We start from the raw sequence: 19,200 nt of genomic DNA, 5'->3' as shown, positions 1-19,200 counted from the left end.
AAATTTATCATTCTTGCCTTTTTCGCTCTATTGCCGAATTATTCGTCTTTTCAATGAACCGGTCAGCGACGTCTTTAATAACTAGGAAGTGGTTCGATTAAAAATTAGATTTTTATTTCCCAAAAAACAAATGACAATGTCAATTATATGAAATTATTTTTCTTTATTTTTTCTCGATAATATGTGAACTTTATTGATTCCGTGCCACACAATTCGCTGCTAATAAAAAAAAAAAAAAAAAACGTTCTACAAACTTTTATTAGATTTTGTTCAATTTTTTTTTTTAATATTCTCGAAAATTAATACTAAAATCGTAAATTTTTTTTTTCTCTAATAAAACACAATTCTCTCATAATCAGTCAAATATAAACGATTTATGTCTAAACTTTTTAGATTTGTAAAATTTTTCACCGATATTTATTTAAAAACCAAATTTTTTAAAATAAATTTTTAATCTTAAATTTTATTTTCAAATTAACAAAATTCACGATTTTGTTTTTGTAAAAATTAATTTAAAATAGATTACTTCTCGTATTTCGTTTTCTTTTGGAGTTAATTGCAAAAAAATAATTGTCCCATTTGAAATAAATAAATTCAATAGAAAAATAAATTTACAAATATTAGATAAAAAAATAAAGTTGAAATTGGAAAATAAATTGGAATTTCAAGGGAAAGAGGAAAGTAAAAAGTTAACTTTTTTTTCAAAAAGAAAAAAATAAAAAATCGTAAGGACGAATTGTGTGGATGGGATAAAATAAAAAACACAGGAATATAAATTTTAAAAATAGGAATAAAAAACAATAATTGAAATAAATTAAATAGAAAATAATTCTGAAAGAATAATAATAATAATAATAATAATAATAATAATAATAATAAATAAAAAGATAACACTAACCTTACTGTAATGATGTTTTTCCCGATGTTCTGGAATATCTCCATTTTGATGAGTTGTTTTCGCTAAAAAAAAAAAAAAAAACATTTCGAAAAATTTATATATTTTATTTTTCAATGATTTTTGGTCTTTTTTTAATAATAAGAAAAACAAATAAAACCTAATATTACTTTTTTATTGAAATAATAGTTTTAAAAACCGATTTATTTAATTCAAACAAAAATAAAAATTTCTAATGATAAATAATAATAACAATAATAATAAATTAATAATTAAATAATAATAAAAAAAATTTCATTAATATTAAAAACTTACGAAAAAAAAATTTACTAACCTCGTTCATCGTCTTTTCGGCGTTTTTGTTCGGCTGGAACAATATCTTCAGCTCGATCCTTCAATGTGAGATTAAAATTTTATTTCACAAATTTTAATCAATTAAAATTCAAAAATAAATGTAGAATAAAAATTTGAAAATAAGTTATGAAAGAATTTATATTTAAAATTTATAAATATAAATTTAAAAAAAATACAACTCAGAAACAATTTTACATTTGGAAAAAAAAAATTTTTTTTCTAAATTCAAAAAACTGCAAATTTTATACCATTTAAGGAATTGAGAATTAAAAAAAAAAAAAAACAAAAAATTTCTTACCCTCTTGCGACCAATTTTCTTTTCTCTCCGCATTTCCTTTTGTTCGTCTCGAATTTTGGTTTTACTAGAACGTTCCTTTTTTTCGACGGACAATTCAGTTCGTCTAGTTTCCTGAAAAAAAATTTAAATAACACAGATTTTAATTTTAATTCAAAATTATATATTTTTAATTATTTGTCATTTTTTTGTTATATTCTCATCATATAAGAATGTATTTTTTTCTAATATAGAGAAAAAAAATAATATTCACCTTTAATACAGAACTTTCGGCTTTTCTTCGCTTTGGTTCCGGCATTATAACTAAATGAACAAAATAAAATTTAATTAAAATTTGAAACAAAAAATTTGCTTAAAATAGATAAATTATATTAATTTACAAATTGTTAATAAGGAATACAAAAGGAAATTTTTAATGTCTGTAAAAGTGTAATTGTTAAATACTAAATTAAAAAATAATCTAATAGATTCTGTTACTTTTCTACCTTTTTCAGTTACTTCTTGAGATGGACCAGAACTGCCGCTACTGTTCGAAACACTCGACAAGTCTCGATCTAAATTATCCATACTACTATTGTAGTAATCATCTTGCGACTGAAATTCGAAATTTTACTTTATTTAATTCGATTTTCATAAACATAATACAAAATAAATAAAAGTAAATAATAAAATAATAAATAAATAAAAATAAATATTATTAATTTAATATTTTATTATTTATTAATATCAACGTTAAGAAAAAAAAAATCCGTAAATATAATAGTAAACTAATTTTATGAATATTTTTAAAAAAATGTACTTTTTTTTTTAAATATTACAACGTAAATAAATATAATTTATGAATACAAAGAAATAAAAAATTCACAAACCTTGTGTTTTCTTTCTTTTTTCTCAACAATCGGTTCTTCCTCTTTTATTTCCTCTTTTTCCTTTTTCAATTTTCTTTCCTCCTTCGTTTCCTGAATATCTTTACTCTCTTCTTTTTTCTTTGAACTTTCCTTTGGAACTTTTTCTACATTTTCACTGCTAAATAATCCAAAGTACAACAATCAAAATACTGACAAATAAATATATAGAATGTAAAAAGAAAAAGTTTTTTTTTCCAAAACAAAAATTACGTATAGAAAAAAAAATTAATTTCAAAAAACTGCAAATACAATTTAATATTATAACTGAATTTGAAATTTCATAAATCTAATTTAATAAAATTGAATTAAAAAAAAAGACTTACTGGTGAATTTGAATGATATTACGTTTTTCTCGAATCTCTTTATTTTCCTTTTCAACTCGTGCTTCACCATTTGAAACTTCTTTTTGTAAAACTCCATTACTAACTTTTTCTGATTCGGGAGTCGATTGCTCTTGAGTTTTAGCGACCTTTAACGAAAAATTTAATAAATACTCAAGACAGGATTGAAATAAAATTTACTAAATCAAACAAAAAATAATAAATATAAATAATAAAAAAATATTTCCTATTTTGTGACAAAAATTTACAAAATTGGCAAAAATTAATTAACAAAAAATATATTTTCTACTTTGTGATAAATTAAAATTTTATTTCTTTAATATAATATTTCTCGAACCAAAAAGAATAAATAATACAATTTTAAATTAAAATTTGGAATTTAATTTTTAAATTCTTTTATGCCCGTGTGGAAAAAGCCACGATCTTGCCCTCAAGAGTTCGGGGCCCCCGGCGGGGGCCCATGAGGGCTGATCCATATGGCGAATCCATGAGGGGCACCGTAGGGGCCCCGCATGGATCGCCCTCATGATCGATTAGCAAAATTTTCTAAGTCCAAAAATCAAATATTTTTTTATCACCAAAAAATTAATGTTTATAATGATTCACAACAATGAAAAACGCGTTTTTAATTAAAATATATTTTCACTTTTTTTGAAAATAACACTCACACTTATGGCGAATCCATGAGGGGCACCGTAGGGGCCCCGCATGGATCGCCCTCATGATCGATTAGCAAAATTTTCTAAGTCCAAAAATCAAATATTTTTTTATCACCAAAAAATTAATGTTTATAATGATTCAGAACCACGAAAAACGCGTTTTTAATAAAAATATATTTACACTTTTTTGAAAATAACACTCACACTTATGGCAAAATAGATGAGGGCCACCGTAGGGGCCCGCATGGATCGCCCTCATGATCGATTAGCAAAATTTTCTAAGTCCAAAAATCAAATATTTTTTTATCAACAAAAAATGAATGTTTCCAATGATTTAAAACAACGAAAAACGCGTTTTTAATAAAAATATATTTACACTTTTTTGAAAATTCGCCTGAGATGATTCATGATAATAATCATAAAGCATATAATTAATTATATTTTATAAATTGCATTTGATTGGAAAATATAATTTAATATCTTAACTTTAACTAAATGATGTTAAGCACTTTTCTTTGTTAGGTATTTTTGAAGTTTAAATAGCATCAAGAAGTTAGCATTCGTTTTGAAGTAGCGTACGTAGCGTAGTTGGTAAAGCGTTAGACTCATAGTCCGTAGGTCGTAGGTTCGATTCCCCCCATGCGTTAGATTTATTTATTTCTCAGGTTTGCGTTTAATCATTAATTCTATGTATGAATTAATTGAAAAATGAAAATATCCGTTAATAGTATGCATAAATTAAATATTTTTTAATTTTTTAATTAATTAATTTATTATTACTTTTAATTATATCCGACAGTTAATTAATTAGAACGTTAATTAATAAATTGAATTTGAGTAAGAATTTAATTTAAAATTGAATAATTATTAAATAAATATGTTATTTATTCATAACTTAAGCTTATTTATTATTAATTAACTTTTATTATTAATATTATTGATTAAAAAACATTATGGCAAACTTGAGGGCAAGATGAGGGCAAACGTGAGGGCCCATAAGGGCGCCCGCAGGGGCACCCTCATGGATCGCCCATGCGGGCGCCCTCATCGATGAGCATGTCGTTTCCATGAGGGGCCCCTATGGATCATCCATATGCGGCCCTCATGGCATGAGGGCGATCCATAAGGGCCCCCGCTGGGGGCCCACATCACTTTTCCACACGGGTGTATATAAAAACAAAATTCATTTAAAAAGAAATTTTTTTTTTAAATTTTAATTTAAAACAAAAAAAGCAATAAATAAAAATTTTATTCACACCAACCTTTTCGCCGACATGATGAAAATCAGATTCACGAATCATACTTGGTGTTTTTGCTTTAAGTTGTCCACTGTAGGAAGTGGCCAATACATGTAAATCTTGTCGTTGACCACGTTCTTCCTCGCGAACTTTTTCAACTTTACGCTCGAGAATTTGAGAAAGTTTCGATAAAACAGGAAAATGAGGTAAAATTTTAATCAGAATTATCAATGAATTTCTGATTTGTACATAATCCTTTGAATCGAGGCAAACAACAATAGCCTAAAATCGGGCGAGGAAAAAAATATTACAAAAATTAATATATGATTAAAATTAAAATAATATTAAAAACAAAATAATAGTAATATTAATAATAAAAATAATAATTACCTTTGTAATTTTATAATGCCACTTGTGACAAACGTGTCTGTAATTCTCAAAGCCAACCATATCATTGGCTTCGGAAAATTGATTACTAACTCGGAATTTTGTTACGAATCCCGGATAATTACTACATTCCTATAAAAAAAATTCTACCTTAAAAAATATTCGTATAGAAAATTTTATAATGTACAATTTTTATTTAAACCCAATTTTATTTATTTGCTTTTATAATTATAAAAGTTTATTATTATAATATAGAATTGCCCCTTAACCGATTTTTCTGCAATGACAAATTATCTAATTCCCACTAAATTTTCATTTGAAATTTTTTTGGAAGATTCAGTTACACAATTTTCAAAAAGAAATATTTTTAGCAAAAAATTTGTTAATTATTATCTGATTTTTATCCAATTTTTACCAATAATAGCTCATTTTGCCCTTTGAAAGATTTTCTAAATTCGTTAAATTTTGTTAATAATATTTTGTTCGAAACAATTATTTAAAAAATAAAATTTTCATTTTTTACATTTTTTTTTAAATCAAATATTATTTAACAAAGACAGTTAGTGTGAGAAAAATATATTATGGTTCTAAAATGTTCAATTAATTGCATTTTTCAGAATTTCATAAAATTTTAATTATACTTTTATTTGTTGTTAAAAATAATTTTTTAGTATGAGGTTATGTTAATGTTTTATGTCTTTTTAAAATTTATTTACTTAATATTTAAAAAAGAGAAAAAATTATGCGACATTATATTTTATTTGAGATATTTATTTTCAAAGGCAAAAAGAGTGGTCGTAGTCGTTACTACAGTTGTGAAATTATTTTCACTAAAGGGAAGGGAAGAGTAGAGGGCGCTGCCCTTTTTTTTACTCTAGTCACTTATTGTGACTCAGATATGTATATTACTCTATACATAATATTTATTTTGTGTACTCACTATATATTTCATATATAGTATATCAATGTACATTTTTATTAACTATATATTCAATTATATAAGTCAATTATCTGGGATAATTGACTGCACAAGGATACCTGAGAAACATCAGACCACTCTATAAATGTTGCTTTGAGTTATCCTTATATATTCAATCTAATGTTCATAACACCGCTTGCGAGAAACATGAATTTTAAGCCCATACTAAATAATTACTATTTATCAATAAATTCATCAAAATTTTGTGAAAATAATTGACCTTAGGTGTTAAGAAGAGAAATATCACGATTTTACATTATTTGAACGAATATTTATTTAAAAAATAAAATTTTTATTTCTCAACTTTTCTCACTAGCAACGCTTTCTGAACCCTAGCGGAGAGATTTGGAAGTTTGGAAAATTTGCCAAGTTGATATTTGTTTTTAATAGTCAGTAAAATTGTACTATTTAGTATTTAGATTTTTGTTTTCAAAGGGCTTTTCAAAATTGTTAATAACTTTGATGTTATTAACAAATTGAATAATGATAATTTTTTCCAAATTAAAAAAATCTGCTAAAATATTGTTTTTAAAAAATACCCTCTACAAAAATTATTAAAAATCGATTAAATTTTATGAAAAAAGGGATTTTTTAAATTATAAATTAAGCATTCTTTTTACAAACAATTACAATATAAATACAATATTTGTAAATAATTTTTGTTTATTGTTATTTACCATGAAGATCATCGAATTTTTTTTTTGTTTTGTTTAATAAATATTTAATTATCTCATAATTCATTGCTCCGCGCGTCATAAAATAATTAAACATTTATTTATCGAAAAAGAAAAATAACATTTAGCAGGTGTTTTTAAACCACTTTGAATATTAATTAAAAAAAAAAGAAAATCAATTATGGTATAAATAATTAAAAAAACAAAATTGTTTATTAAAGAAAAAATTAACGTTCATTAACTTGTAATTTAAAAAACTTTTTTTTATACAATTTTATATCGATATAAAAGTTATAAACTTATTATATATTTACTTATTGTAACTTTTTATTAATAGCTTGTTTTATTTCAAATGATATTTATAAGATTTTAATAAATAAATTCCAAATTTTGATAAAATTTAGTATCATTTAATTAATGAATTAAATATGTTTCATTAACTTTTAATATTTTTTGACATAGAAAGTTATTAAAATTTCGCTTTTTATATTTCCCACGATTTGAAAATACTATTTATAAAATTTGATATTTATTTTCTTGTCGTGTACTAAATTTAGAAATAATTGCAATAATTTCTTATTTTTCGAAAATTAAGTCTTAAAATTATATTCGAAAAATCTTTAAATTCTACTTGAACAAAACTTTTCATACTTGGAAAATAAAATCAGTTTGTTAGGAAAAATTTTAGTTATTAAAATTATTTCAGATTTTTATGAAAAACTGTAAGTGGCATTTTTTTTTAAAGATTATTTTCAAAAAAGCGACGATTATCAAAAAATTATTAACTCTAAAAATAATTTAAAAAATTAAATAAATTCTCTACCTTATCGAAGATTGCCTTCTCTGAATGCCATCTCATCACAGTATCTAACATAGCGCACAAAAATCTACCATAACGATTAGCTTCGTTTTCAGTGCACGATGTCACTGAATAAGTGATATCACAGAAAATCTGAAAATTAACAAAAAACAAACATTCTTTTTTTTTGTCAATTCAAGTTCAATTCTTTTGATTCAATTAATCAAAAAGAAAGAATAATTATGAATTTATCACTCGGTGGTATTTTAATAATTAAAAAGACATTTTATCAAACATTCCGAGCCAAAGTTTTTTTTTGGTTTTTTTAAGGAGAAACATTATTTAAAACATTATTTAGAAATAATAATTTAAAACTTAGGAAAATATAGATAAAATATTAAAAGATGAAAACAAATAAAGTTTTACTATTTTTTGAAGGAATTAAAAATTTTTTTTTAAGAAAATGAATAACTAGAAAATTCTATTAAGAAAAAGAATTAAAAATTTATTTTCTTTTTTTGATGAAAAAATAGTAAAAAATTTACACTTACTCGGTCGTAGCAAAGAAGAGTAGAAAAATTCGCGGTCCTTAGCGAATGAATAGTATGTACAAATTTAGCGCAATACATTGCGTCAACAGTTGTAAAAGTACATCGTGGAAAAAGACATAATTGCAAAAATTGCGTTATCGTCTCATTCTTTGCGGATTTAGCGCTTCTCGATAAAAACCACGAGTCCTTTTCTTGTCTATAAAGAAAAGTATATCAAAAAATTTATTTAATTTAAAATCAATTTTTGTAACATTTATTTTATTGTAAATTTATTTATTTTTAAATCTATTTAATTGAAAATTTATTTCATTAAAAATGTATTTTTTTTAAAAAATAAGGAAAATTACCTTAAATAGGCGAAAACTTTTTCCACGTGTTCTTCCTGTTTTTTCTTCTCGTCTTGAAGTTTTTCAATTAATGTTGTAAATTTCTCTTGTTCCTTTTTACCTTTTCCAGCATTCTGCAAGTTTCGAAAAAATCAACAAAATTAATAACCAATTAATATTTGTTTAACATTAATTAAAAATTTATAATTTGATAAATCGTTTAAATTTTTTTTTTTTTTTTGAAAAGAAAAAAAGAAAAGAATAAAAATTACAATATCCTTGGAATCCGCGACCTGAGCAGCGAGTTGTTTCAATCTGTTGATTTCACGTTGATAACTATCGCTTGGCACATGCAAATCATACATTTGTAGAGACCAAAATGTAACTAAAAATTGTGGCGAAATATCTTCCCAAACTTTAAGTGGATGAAGTGGTCGCACCGAAAGAGCAACTGGTGCCATTGTTGTTTGTGCGGCTTCTGCCCATTTTGTTTGTTTTACTGCCGTTGACATTTTTTTATAATTTGGATCTGATTTTCGTAAAGCGTCATATTTGATCTGTAAATTCATTTTTTTATTATTATAAAATTCATTAATAATTTTTAATACGAAAAAAAAACACTGAAAGAACGTAAATATTTTTTCGTTTTAAAAATTAGAAATTTTTTTTTTCATCTAAAAATGTTTGTTAAAAATTGAAAATCGAATTAAAATAGAAGAAATTTAACGAAGATGAATTATAAAAAGGAAAAAAAAATTCTTTATTCGATAGAAAAGAAGAACAAAGGGAGTAAAAATTGAATTTAATAAAATTATTATGTTTTTGTTTTTTTTTGGAAAACTAACGTTAATAGCATGCGCGAACATTGGCCTAGCGAGGAAAAATGCGACATCCGAATGTATGTGATGATCTTGTAACATGGAATGAATCGAAGGCAATTTATCAACGTATTCATCGACAGTCATCGTTGATCCCAAAAATGTTCCAAATTGAACCAATGTATCTTGACACTGATCGTATAATTTTCCTGTAAAAAAAAAAATTATTCATTTTGAAAATCTTATTTGGATCCAATTTTCAAAATGAGAAAAGAAAATAAGAAAGAATAAAAGGGGAAAAATGTTTCTACTTCTAAATTAAAATATTACAAAATTAAAAAAAAAAAGAATTCTAAAAATTATTTTACAACTAACAAAATTAAACGCGCGCCAAATTGAGTATTTAATTGTTTGTTATAAAGAAATTAAAGATTAATATTATCAATAATAATTTAATTTATTAGAATATTATTACATATTAAATGATAATAATGAAAATTATATGTTTACAGGCCTCGGATTATACGACTTTTATCGACTTACTTTAATAAAATACGACTTTTTTTTTACATTTGAAAAAAAATGTAAATAAAATACATTTTTTTAGTATAAAATTTAGATCTTCTTCAATTCAATTATTTAACAAATTTTGAACTAAAATGATTCTTCACTAAATTAATTATTTTTAATAATTTTAATGAAATACATCACAAATTCAATTAATTATTTTTCAATTAAAATTTTTATGAAATTTAACAATTGCTTATAATTTTAAAAAAATATATCACAATAAAATTTAATTATTTTTTAAACATTTCAATTCAAAATAAACTAAAATTCAATTATTACCCGAAATTTTATTTCATAATCAATTAAAAATTCAATAAATATCTAAAATTTTCAATTTCAAATTTAATTATTTACCAACTTATCAATTTAAAATGAAATAAAATTTAATTATTTTCTAAATTTTCTATTCAAAATTAATTATCCAAATTTTCAAACAAAAATGAACTTAAATTAAATTATTATCCATAATTTCAATTAAAATTCAATTATTTCCCAAAATTTTCAATTCAAAATGAATAGAAATTCAATTATTTTCCAAATTTAAAATCAAATAAAATTTAATTATTCTCAAAAATTTGAATTCAAAATTAATTGAATTTTCAATAATTTGAATTTAAAAGCATCTAAAATTTAATTATTTCTAAAATTTTCCATCGAAAATTTTTTTTTTTTTGAAATTTAATAATTTCAATTATAACTCAAAGGAAATTCAATTATTTTTAACTATTTTAATAATATTCTTTGAAAATTCAACTATCTGAAACCATTTTTCAATTAAAAATTGTTTGATAAATTATTTTTAGTTCTGTAAAATTTAATAATTGTTTGAAAATTAACAATATCTTTTGAAATTTAATCATTTCTGAAAATTTCAATTTTAATCCTTCGAAAAGGATTATTATTAAAAAAAAGGATTATTATTAAAAAAAAATTTTTTTATTTAAAAATCTGTAAAATATTTTTATTAAAATAAAAAACAAATCCACTTTTTTTTGAAATATAAATCGACTAAAACGACTTTTTGTGTCTTTAAGTTGATTCGAGGCCTGTGTTTTTATAATTAATATTTAATAGGTATTCGTTGGCACCTGGTATCTTAAAAATTAATTTTTTAAAATAAATTTTTATTCAAATTACTATCTTATACGAAATTTCCTGGCGCATCTTTTTTCTCATCATAAATTTTTTGTATTTGTATACAATTTTTGAATCAATATACAACTTTAAAAAAAATTTCGTTAGTAAACGTTGTGTACTTCAGCTTCGTGAATTGAATTTTCAAATTTGGAATTTTAAAGAAACTTATTCCGAAATTTGGAAACACAATTATACAACTTTGGCAAAAAATGAGAAAAAGAATTGTCAAAATTTGACACGTCATAAGATTACTATTCAAAAAAAAAAACACGTGAAATCAGAAAAGGCCAACTTCAAGTTAGGACAGAAGGACAGACCAAGCATTTTATTAGTATATAATTATCGAAGTTCTTTGAGTATTATTATTATTATTATTATAATTATAATTATTATTATTATAATTTTTTTTATCACTCTTGTATTATTGCAAATTAGATATTAATATTTTTAAATTGCGTACGCTTGTTCAAAACGCGAGCAGTTCATAATGTGCCCGATAGGTGGCTTCAATGAGTTTTTCTCACAAGAGATTTGCATTTTACTATGTATATAAGTAGCTTTTTTTGTACTATAAAAGCATCTAGTCAATCAGTCTTTCTGACTGATCTAAATTAGTATAAAGCAATAAACTCAAGTAAGGAATTTTTTGTAGTCTGATTTTTACCGTTTAGAGGAATCAGCAAAAATTTAATTTAAAATTAAAGGTCATGTTGAATTTTTACATGTGAATGAAATGGAAAAATTCAAGATCGTCCAATATAACCTTAAGAGACGTTCAATAAATATGTAGAAAGCCAATTAAACGAAAGTGGCGTTCCCAGAGGATGATTATAATATTTTCTATATAATTCTTTCTAATTTGTATTTTTCAAAAAACATGAAATTTCTAAAATAAAACTTGAAATTTTTTTTTTTTTTAAAGAAAGTTAAAAAAAATTATTTCTTTTTAAAAATGTTTATCGTCTACTATTTTTGTACACAGAAAAATTTGTACAAAAAAATGTAATTTAATTAGTAAAATTACTGCAAAAAAATATATTCTGACAACCCTTAAAAAAAAAAAAATGTTATAAAATATAAAAACACTTACCAACAAGTTTAAGATGAGATCTATCAGTTTCTCGATACACAACGCAATGTTTTTGTTGCGCCATTAAAAGACAAAGTGCAACAGCCAAATCCTGTTCACCAAGCGCTTCCTTCAATCTTTGTGATGATTTTTTTGTATTACGAACTTGACTAAAGTAACCGGCCTGAAAACAAAACAAAAAATCCCTTTTGCCATTTTTTTTTCACAAAATTTTGAAATATTAAATAAAATGAAAATCGTTCTTTTTTTCCAAATAATTTTTTTAAATAATTAAAATTATTTGACGGTTTATTTTCTTTTTTTTTGCCATTTTTTGTTTTACAAAATTTTTAAAATTTATTAAATAAAATGAAAATTATTCTTTTTGTTCCAAATAAATTTTTAGAATAATTAAAATTATTTGCCGGTTTATTTTCTTTTTTTTTGCCATTTTTTTTTCTTTACAAATATTTGAAATATTAAAAAAAATCGTTCTTTTTGTTCCAAAAATAATTTTTGTAATAAAATTATTCGCCCGATTATTTTCCATAAATAAATAATTTTAAAACATTAAAAACCAGAATATTTATTAAATCAATTAATTTACAAAAAAAATAAATAAAATTTACCTCATTTTTCAAAAGATCACCACCGGCCATTGCGTCCAATTGATCGGGAGTCATTTCTTCAGCGGCTTCAATTCCTGCCATTTTTTGCACAATCTCCTTCAAAATTAATAAATCAAGACTGAAAACGAAATCAATAAATTGTCTTCATTAATTTTCCATTATCGGGATGAACCCAATTTATTTTTTTTTTTTATTAAATTTTGTTTTTAAAAGCCATTAAAATTAATAAAAAAAAATCTTTGTAATTAATATGAAAATATTTAGCAATAATAATAATGTTCTTAATAAATTAACAAAAATATTTTACAATTAGGTGAAAATGTTTTACAATTAAGTAAAAATATAAAACAAAAATAAAAAATATATAAAATGAATAAATTGTAAAAAAAAATTGCTTTTTTAAATTTAGTGAATTTTTTCTAATTAGTAAATCGTTTTTTTTTAAAAAAAAAACGATATTTAAAATTTAAAAGCTTAGATGTTTAGAGGTCAAAAAAAAGAAGGGACTTGCAAAAGAAAATTGAGCTTCCCTTGTGGAGACGATAAATTTTCTCAGCGATATTCCCGAAATATTCGAATTCGCGTCAAAAGCACTTTTTTTCGGTTTCCTTTTTTTTTAAAAAAATGTTACGTCGCATAAAAGTAGAAACACTACTGAAACTTTTCCCTGAATTTTATCACTCACTGCTTTTTTCAATTTTCACCGCTCTTCAAAAATTTTCTCTCATAATTTTTTTCTTCCGTTATTCAAATTCCTCTTCATTTTTGAAAATTCTTCTTTTTCCTTCCACAAATGTCTGAAAAATAATATTTAATAACATTTTATTGACCTATCATTTAATTTATATTTATTTACATAACTTCGCATTTTTCAAAATTTTCAAAAAATTTCAAAATCAAAAGTTATTAATAAAATTCATTTTTTGGAATTTATTTTGAAATATTTTTTTTTTAAACGAAAAAAAATTATCAATAAAATTCTTTTCGAAATATTAATATTTTTTTTTTTTTAATCAAAAAAATTATCATTGTAATATTTTTTGAAATTTACTTTAAAATATTAATTTTTTCTGAATTAGAAAAATTTCCAATAAAATTCTTTTTGAATTTATATTTTGAAATATTAATTTTTTTTTTTTAATAATAATAAAATTTTTTTTTAATTTATTTTGAATTATTATTTTTTTTAATCTTTTTACATTTTAAATAACAAAATTTTACCTGATGTTAAAGATCCCTGGACGAGATTTGGATCTCGTCAATTTCCACTCAGCGTTGAATTTCCATTTTTTTTTTTTTTTTTTTTTTTTTTTTTTTTTTTTTTTTTTTTTTTATTATTATAAAATTGATTTTGTTCTCTCTCATTAATTTATTTTATCAAATTTTTTCATTTTCCAAATTTTTTTTTTCCTCAATTTTTTCTTATTTGAAAATTTTCCTTGTCAATCCAGTCGAAAATTTCATTGAAAATTTCTTTTTATCAATTTTTTGTTTCATCTTTACTTTTTATTTATTTGAAATTATTCCATTTTTTTGTCACATTCATAAGTTGATTATCAAATTTCATTTTTTTTTTTTGCCTTTTGCTTGAGTATTTTTCTGGTGAAAAATTAATTTTCCATTTAATTTGAAAAATCTGCTTCGTGATTGTAAAGTTTTTCCATTTAAAATGCTTCTTTTTCCTCAATAATTCGAAATTCATTTCCAAATCGTTTTTTTTTCGATTCAAAACATTTTTTATTTAGACAGAAAATTTCTTTTTTCTCTTCACTTCCATTGAATTATAAAAATTCAAAAATTTTCTTCTTAAAAGTAACAATTTCGTTTCTAAATTTTCCTCTTTTCTGAAGTTTTCATAATTTTTTGTTCTCAATTTTTGTTTTCAGAAATTAAAAAAATTTCTTATTCTCAAATTTGTTTGATTTTTTCTTTGTCTTTATAGGAGAAAAAAAATCAATTCAATTTTTTTTCTTTTTTTTGCCTCTTCGTTAGAATTAAATATATAAAAGAAAAATAATTTTTCTCGACGATTTGGAGAAAGAGAGAGATCCACTTTTTTTTTTTTTTTTTTGAGAAATCCAAATGGCCTTGAAAATGTGAATAATATCCCAGGTTTTTTTATTTTTAATTTTTGTTTTGCGCACTTGACAGCAGAAAACTTGGATCAAAAAAGGTGACTTGGGCGTTGATGTTTGTGTGTGTTTGTGCATAACACGCTAACTGTGTTTAACTGGCGGCAAGAAAAACGCACCAGCCTCTCCAATTTCTAAGTGAAACACAAGACATTTAAAAGACAACGAATTCTCATTGCTCAATAATAAACAAAATATGTAATTTTGTTGATTTAACATAAATTACGATATTTTTTTTTTTTTTCATTTTGTAACGGTCGCACGCAAAAAATCGATAAAGAAAAAAAAATTTTTTTTAATTCAAAATCGGCGCAAAAGAATATTGTTTTCTTTTTACGACTCTTTTTATTTTTTTTTTTTTTTTGTAAACTTACCAATTTTGTTTGGCATTCATCAACCGCGTTCCCCCTATTTTTTATCTGAGAAAGTTTCTTTTTTTATTTAGTTTTTTTTTTTTTTTTTAATCTCAATTCACATTGAAAATCATTTTTTTTTTAACTTGAAACTAAATCTGACATGAAGCGCGTTAAAAAAAGAAATGTAAACTTAGAAATTATAAAAATTTATAAACTAAACTTAAAAATAAATTTAAATGTAAATTTGAACTAAATTTAAAAGTAAATTAATTAAAAAATAAATTAAATATAAAAAAAACTTAAAATAATGTAACGAAGGCGATATTTTTATAAAAAATCAAAAGAAAACAATTTTAAAGAATTGTGAATTAATTTTTAAAGAACGATAAAGAGAAAAAAGTAAAATAAATAAATAAATAATCTTGTAAATAAATAAAATAATAAATAGTAAAAATGAAAAAAGAACAATATGAAATATGAGAAAACAATTGAAAATTGTGTTGAAATTTCATGAAAAATTAGAATCCGTTTTAAAGTAATAAATAAAAAAATAAATTTTCTTTTTCTACCTACCTTTTTTGTGCTTTCAGTTGATTAGCTACGTACTGAAGGAGACCGGATAATTCGATATTGTATTTTTTGAAAATTGCGCCACAAAAAGAGGCGAGCGATTGAAGCCAAAGGGAAATACTTGTTCCATCGTGTTTAAATCTGTCTCGATCAGCTCCAGCTAATGCCTCGACAAGACAATAACCCAATACATCGTAAGAAATATTCGTTAAATATTTCAATGAATCGACAACCGGGCCTAAAAAGTTTTAAAAAAATTATTTTTAAACCAAAAAATTTTCAAAAATCCCCTTTTTAAAAAAATTATTTTTTATATTTAAAAATTATTAAATAATAAATTACAAAAAACTATTCAGGGTTGAAACGGAAATTTAAATTTATTTTCTCCTCATTTTAACAAAATTTGGTCATTTTCATTGAAACCGACAAAAAACATGTATTTTTTTTAAATCATTGAAAATTTTATTAAATTTCTTTATTTCTTTTCGAAAATCGGAATTTTTTTCAACGAATTTAATTAATTGATATTTTTTTTCCAAAGGTTTTTAATAAAAATTCCTGACTTTTCGCTGATAATAAATTTAGCAGAAATTTAATTTAATTATAACAAATTTTCAACAATATTAGTATTTCCCAAAAAATGTTTTTTGTAACATTTTTCTGTTTACTTCTTTTTTTTTTATTTTATTTTTTTTTAATTTTTGACAACAATTCAATTTTAGAGTTTTTATTTGAAACTTTATTAAATAATTGCATTTTTAATAGAAATATTAAAATAATTGAATTTTTGATGAGTTACAGTTGAAATATTTAGAAATAATTTAATTTCAAAAGATTTTGTTAAATTTCAAACAATAATTAAATTTTACTGAAATTGAAAATAATTTAATAAATAATTTTAGATAACCTTTTTTTTTAAATAATTAAATTTTCAAAGATTTACAACTTATATTTTTAAAAATATTGAACTTCAAGTGATTTTTAATTAAAATTTTCGGTTATTTCTGTTGATGAAGAATTTATTGGAAAATACTGACAAAAATTGAATTTAGAAAAATTTTTAATTAAAAAATACTTTCAAATAATTGAATTTTCAAAGAATGTTATAAAAATCATTAAAAATAATTGAATTTATGAAAATTTACAATTTGGATTTTTTTGAAAATAATTGAACTTCAAGTGATTTTTAATTGAAATTTTTATTGATTTCTATTGCTGAAGAATTTATTTATTTTTAAATAATTGCATTTTTTTAATGAAAATATTAAAATTATTAAAAATAATTGAATTTTGTAATTGTTAAGAATTGAAATTTTTAGAAATAATTAAATTTCAAAAGATTTTGCTAAATTTCAGATAATAATTAAATTTTACAGAATTGAAAATAATTTATTAAATAATTTTAGATAACCTTTTTTTTTCAATTGAATTTTCGAAGATTTACAGAATTTTGAAAATAATTGAATTTCAAGTGATTTTTAATTGCAATTTTTTGGTAATTTTATTTGATTATTTTTTTTTAAATTACAAAAAAAATTTTGAATTTCATAAAATTTTTGATTGAAAAATAGTTTAAGATAATTAAATTTGTGAAGAATTTCATTAAAACTATTGAAAATAATTAACTTGGAGAAGAATTTAAGTTGAAAATTTGTTAAATAATTGAAATAAACAAGATCTGCATTGTATGCTAAAAAAAAACGTATTTTGTTTAAAAAAAATTTTGTAAAAAATATAAAAAACAGTCGAAAAAGTCCCATTTTATTAAAATTAGTATTTTCGAAAAAAAAGTCATATAATCCAAGGCCTGAATAAAACCAAAAATTTTTTTTTTTCCTTTTAAATTAAGAAAAAGTAAAATTAAATAAACTTACCAATGAGATTGTCGTAAAGTTGAATTTGAATGAGAACATAATCAAATAAAACTCCAGGCGATGAATGTGTAAGTTTTCCAATTGATCGACCAACAGGTTTTATTGTCTCCTTACTGACTCGTTTCATAATTGTTTTTATTTTCTTCTGTGCGTCCGCTCTTTTTTTCAATAATGCCGAATGTTGAAGTGGAGTTTCATTTTTCCATCGCGCATAAAGACAATAACGATTTTGATATGGATAATGTTTGAGAATATTCCAAATTTCCTCCGCGACACAACAATTACAATCCATAAATGACAACGATGGCAATAATGCAACATCAAGAATTGTTATTATATCAAAATAAAGATTATTTGTTCTGAAATAAAAAAAAAAAAAACTTAGAAATGTTTTAAATTAATTTAAACAAATTAATTTGAATTATTAAAAGAAAAATTGAAATTTTAATTTTATTTTCTAGGAAAATTGTGAAATAATAATAATTACTTATCAATTGGTTGTCTATTAGAGTCCATGGGAATTTGTTTAATGGCCGAATGACACAATCGCATTATTTTGTACATTAGAATTGGATCGTGATGAAGATTCGGTCCAAGAATCACAAGCATCGGTAATAATTGATCATGAATTTGATTAAGTGATTGCATCGGCTTTGGTGCCAATGGACTTTTTAATGGGGGAATTTTTCTTCCCGGTAATTTTGGCGATATTACGCAATACCTAAAAAATTTTCAATTAAAACAATAACGAAAAAAACAATGTCAAAAAATACATTTTTTTTTTATCTTTATTGAAAAAAATCTGTATTATTTTACTATGTAAATTTTAAATTTACAATATTTAGCTTGTATATTAATAAATAAATAAATTAGACTTTGAATAAAAATTCTGTTCATTTTTATTATAAAAAAAATTTATTAATATACAGGTGAGATAATATTTTAATTTTTAAATAGTTTATTTAGAAAATTGTTGATGAAAAATTTTTGAAAAAAAACAAATGGAAATTAAAAGAAAAATAAACTAAAACAAAAAAAATGTTAAATTATATATAAAAAGTTAAATTTTCGACTTACTTGCGATAAATTGGTTCAATCAGGGATTGTATAATTTTACAGAATGCAAGAGCAATTGGTTTTTGATCCGTGAAACAATAATCGGGTAATCTATTGAATAAACTCTGAGCGACATCCCAAGCTCCGATGTCTAAAAGCGCTTCACAGAGTCCAAATTTCTGATTATTTGAGTATTTATCCTAAAATAAAATTTAAAAACAACCAAAAAAATATTAAAAATTGCAATTAATTTGTACAAATGAAAAAAAAAATGAAATTTCATTCTATAATTTTATAACAAGTATTTAAATGTACCTAAAAGAAATGGAAATTAATTATTAATTGTAACTAAAAATTATTAATATAATTTAAAATTATTATTTTGCAAATATTATTATATACAATAAATTATTATTATTGTAAATTACATATATAAATTAGTTAAATAAATTTTTTTTTCAGTATCGAGAGAAGTATTTTTATTCAAATGCAATTTTAAAAGGTTAAATTAAATCTTTTTATTTGTGAAAGAGACAATTTTTCTTAAACGTCCTGGTAAAAAAAAAAAAAAAAAACCAAATTA

The 19,200-nt window shown here is 22.3% G+C and overlaps 1 protein-coding gene across 2 annotated transcripts in view; it reads right to left on the bottom strand.

Moving 5' to 3' along the window:
* Positions 1-19,200, bottom strand: part of LOC127286829 (THO complex subunit 2) — a 35,254-nt gene that overhangs the window by 3,690 nt on the left and 12,364 nt on the right. The window contains exons 8-28 of one of the 2 annotated variants that reach the window (XM_051313434.1): positions 18,639-18,817; positions 18,049-18,282; positions 17,562-17,920; positions 15,691-15,925; positions 12,630-12,747; positions 12,022-12,184; positions 9,252-9,433; positions 8,679-8,963; positions 8,428-8,540; positions 8,081-8,276; positions 7,554-7,682; positions 5,081-5,209; positions 4,715-4,972; positions 2,776-2,921; positions 2,414-2,570; positions 2,030-2,138; positions 1,798-1,847; positions 1,548-1,658; positions 1,230-1,287; positions 899-960; positions 18-81 (exon numbers count right to left, since the gene is read on the bottom strand). In XM_051313434.1, the coding sequence (XP_051169391.1) occupies positions 28-81; positions 899-960; positions 1,230-1,287; positions 1,548-1,658; positions 1,798-1,847; positions 2,030-2,138; positions 2,414-2,570; positions 2,776-2,921; positions 4,715-4,972; positions 5,081-5,209; positions 7,554-7,682; positions 8,081-8,276; positions 8,428-8,540; positions 8,679-8,963; positions 9,252-9,433; positions 12,022-12,184; positions 12,630-12,747; positions 15,691-15,925; positions 17,562-17,920; positions 18,049-18,282; positions 18,639-18,817 (3,327 nt within the window). In that variant the 3' untranslated portion in view covers positions 18-27. The remainder of the gene's footprint in view (positions 1-17; positions 82-898; positions 961-1,229; positions 1,288-1,547; positions 1,659-1,797; positions 1,848-2,029; positions 2,139-2,413; positions 2,571-2,775; positions 2,922-4,714; positions 4,973-5,080; positions 5,210-7,553; positions 7,683-8,080; positions 8,277-8,427; positions 8,541-8,678; positions 8,964-9,251; positions 9,434-12,021; positions 12,185-12,629; positions 12,748-15,690; positions 15,926-17,561; positions 17,921-18,048; positions 18,283-18,638; positions 18,818-19,200) is intronic. The other variant, XM_051313433.1, reaches the window with a different exon arrangement.

The sequence above is a fragment of the Leptopilina boulardi genome, unplaced genomic scaffold, assembly GCF_019393585.1.
Source record: "Leptopilina boulardi isolate dan_hultmark-lab unplaced genomic scaffold, ZJU_Lbou_2.1 LbouV2_362, whole genome shotgun sequence".
Classification (NCBI taxonomy): Eukaryota; Metazoa; Arthropoda; class Insecta; order Hymenoptera; family Figitidae; genus Leptopilina; species Leptopilina boulardi.
Note: the sequence above shows the minus strand (reverse complement) of the source record. Positions and strands in the feature narration are given on the sequence as shown.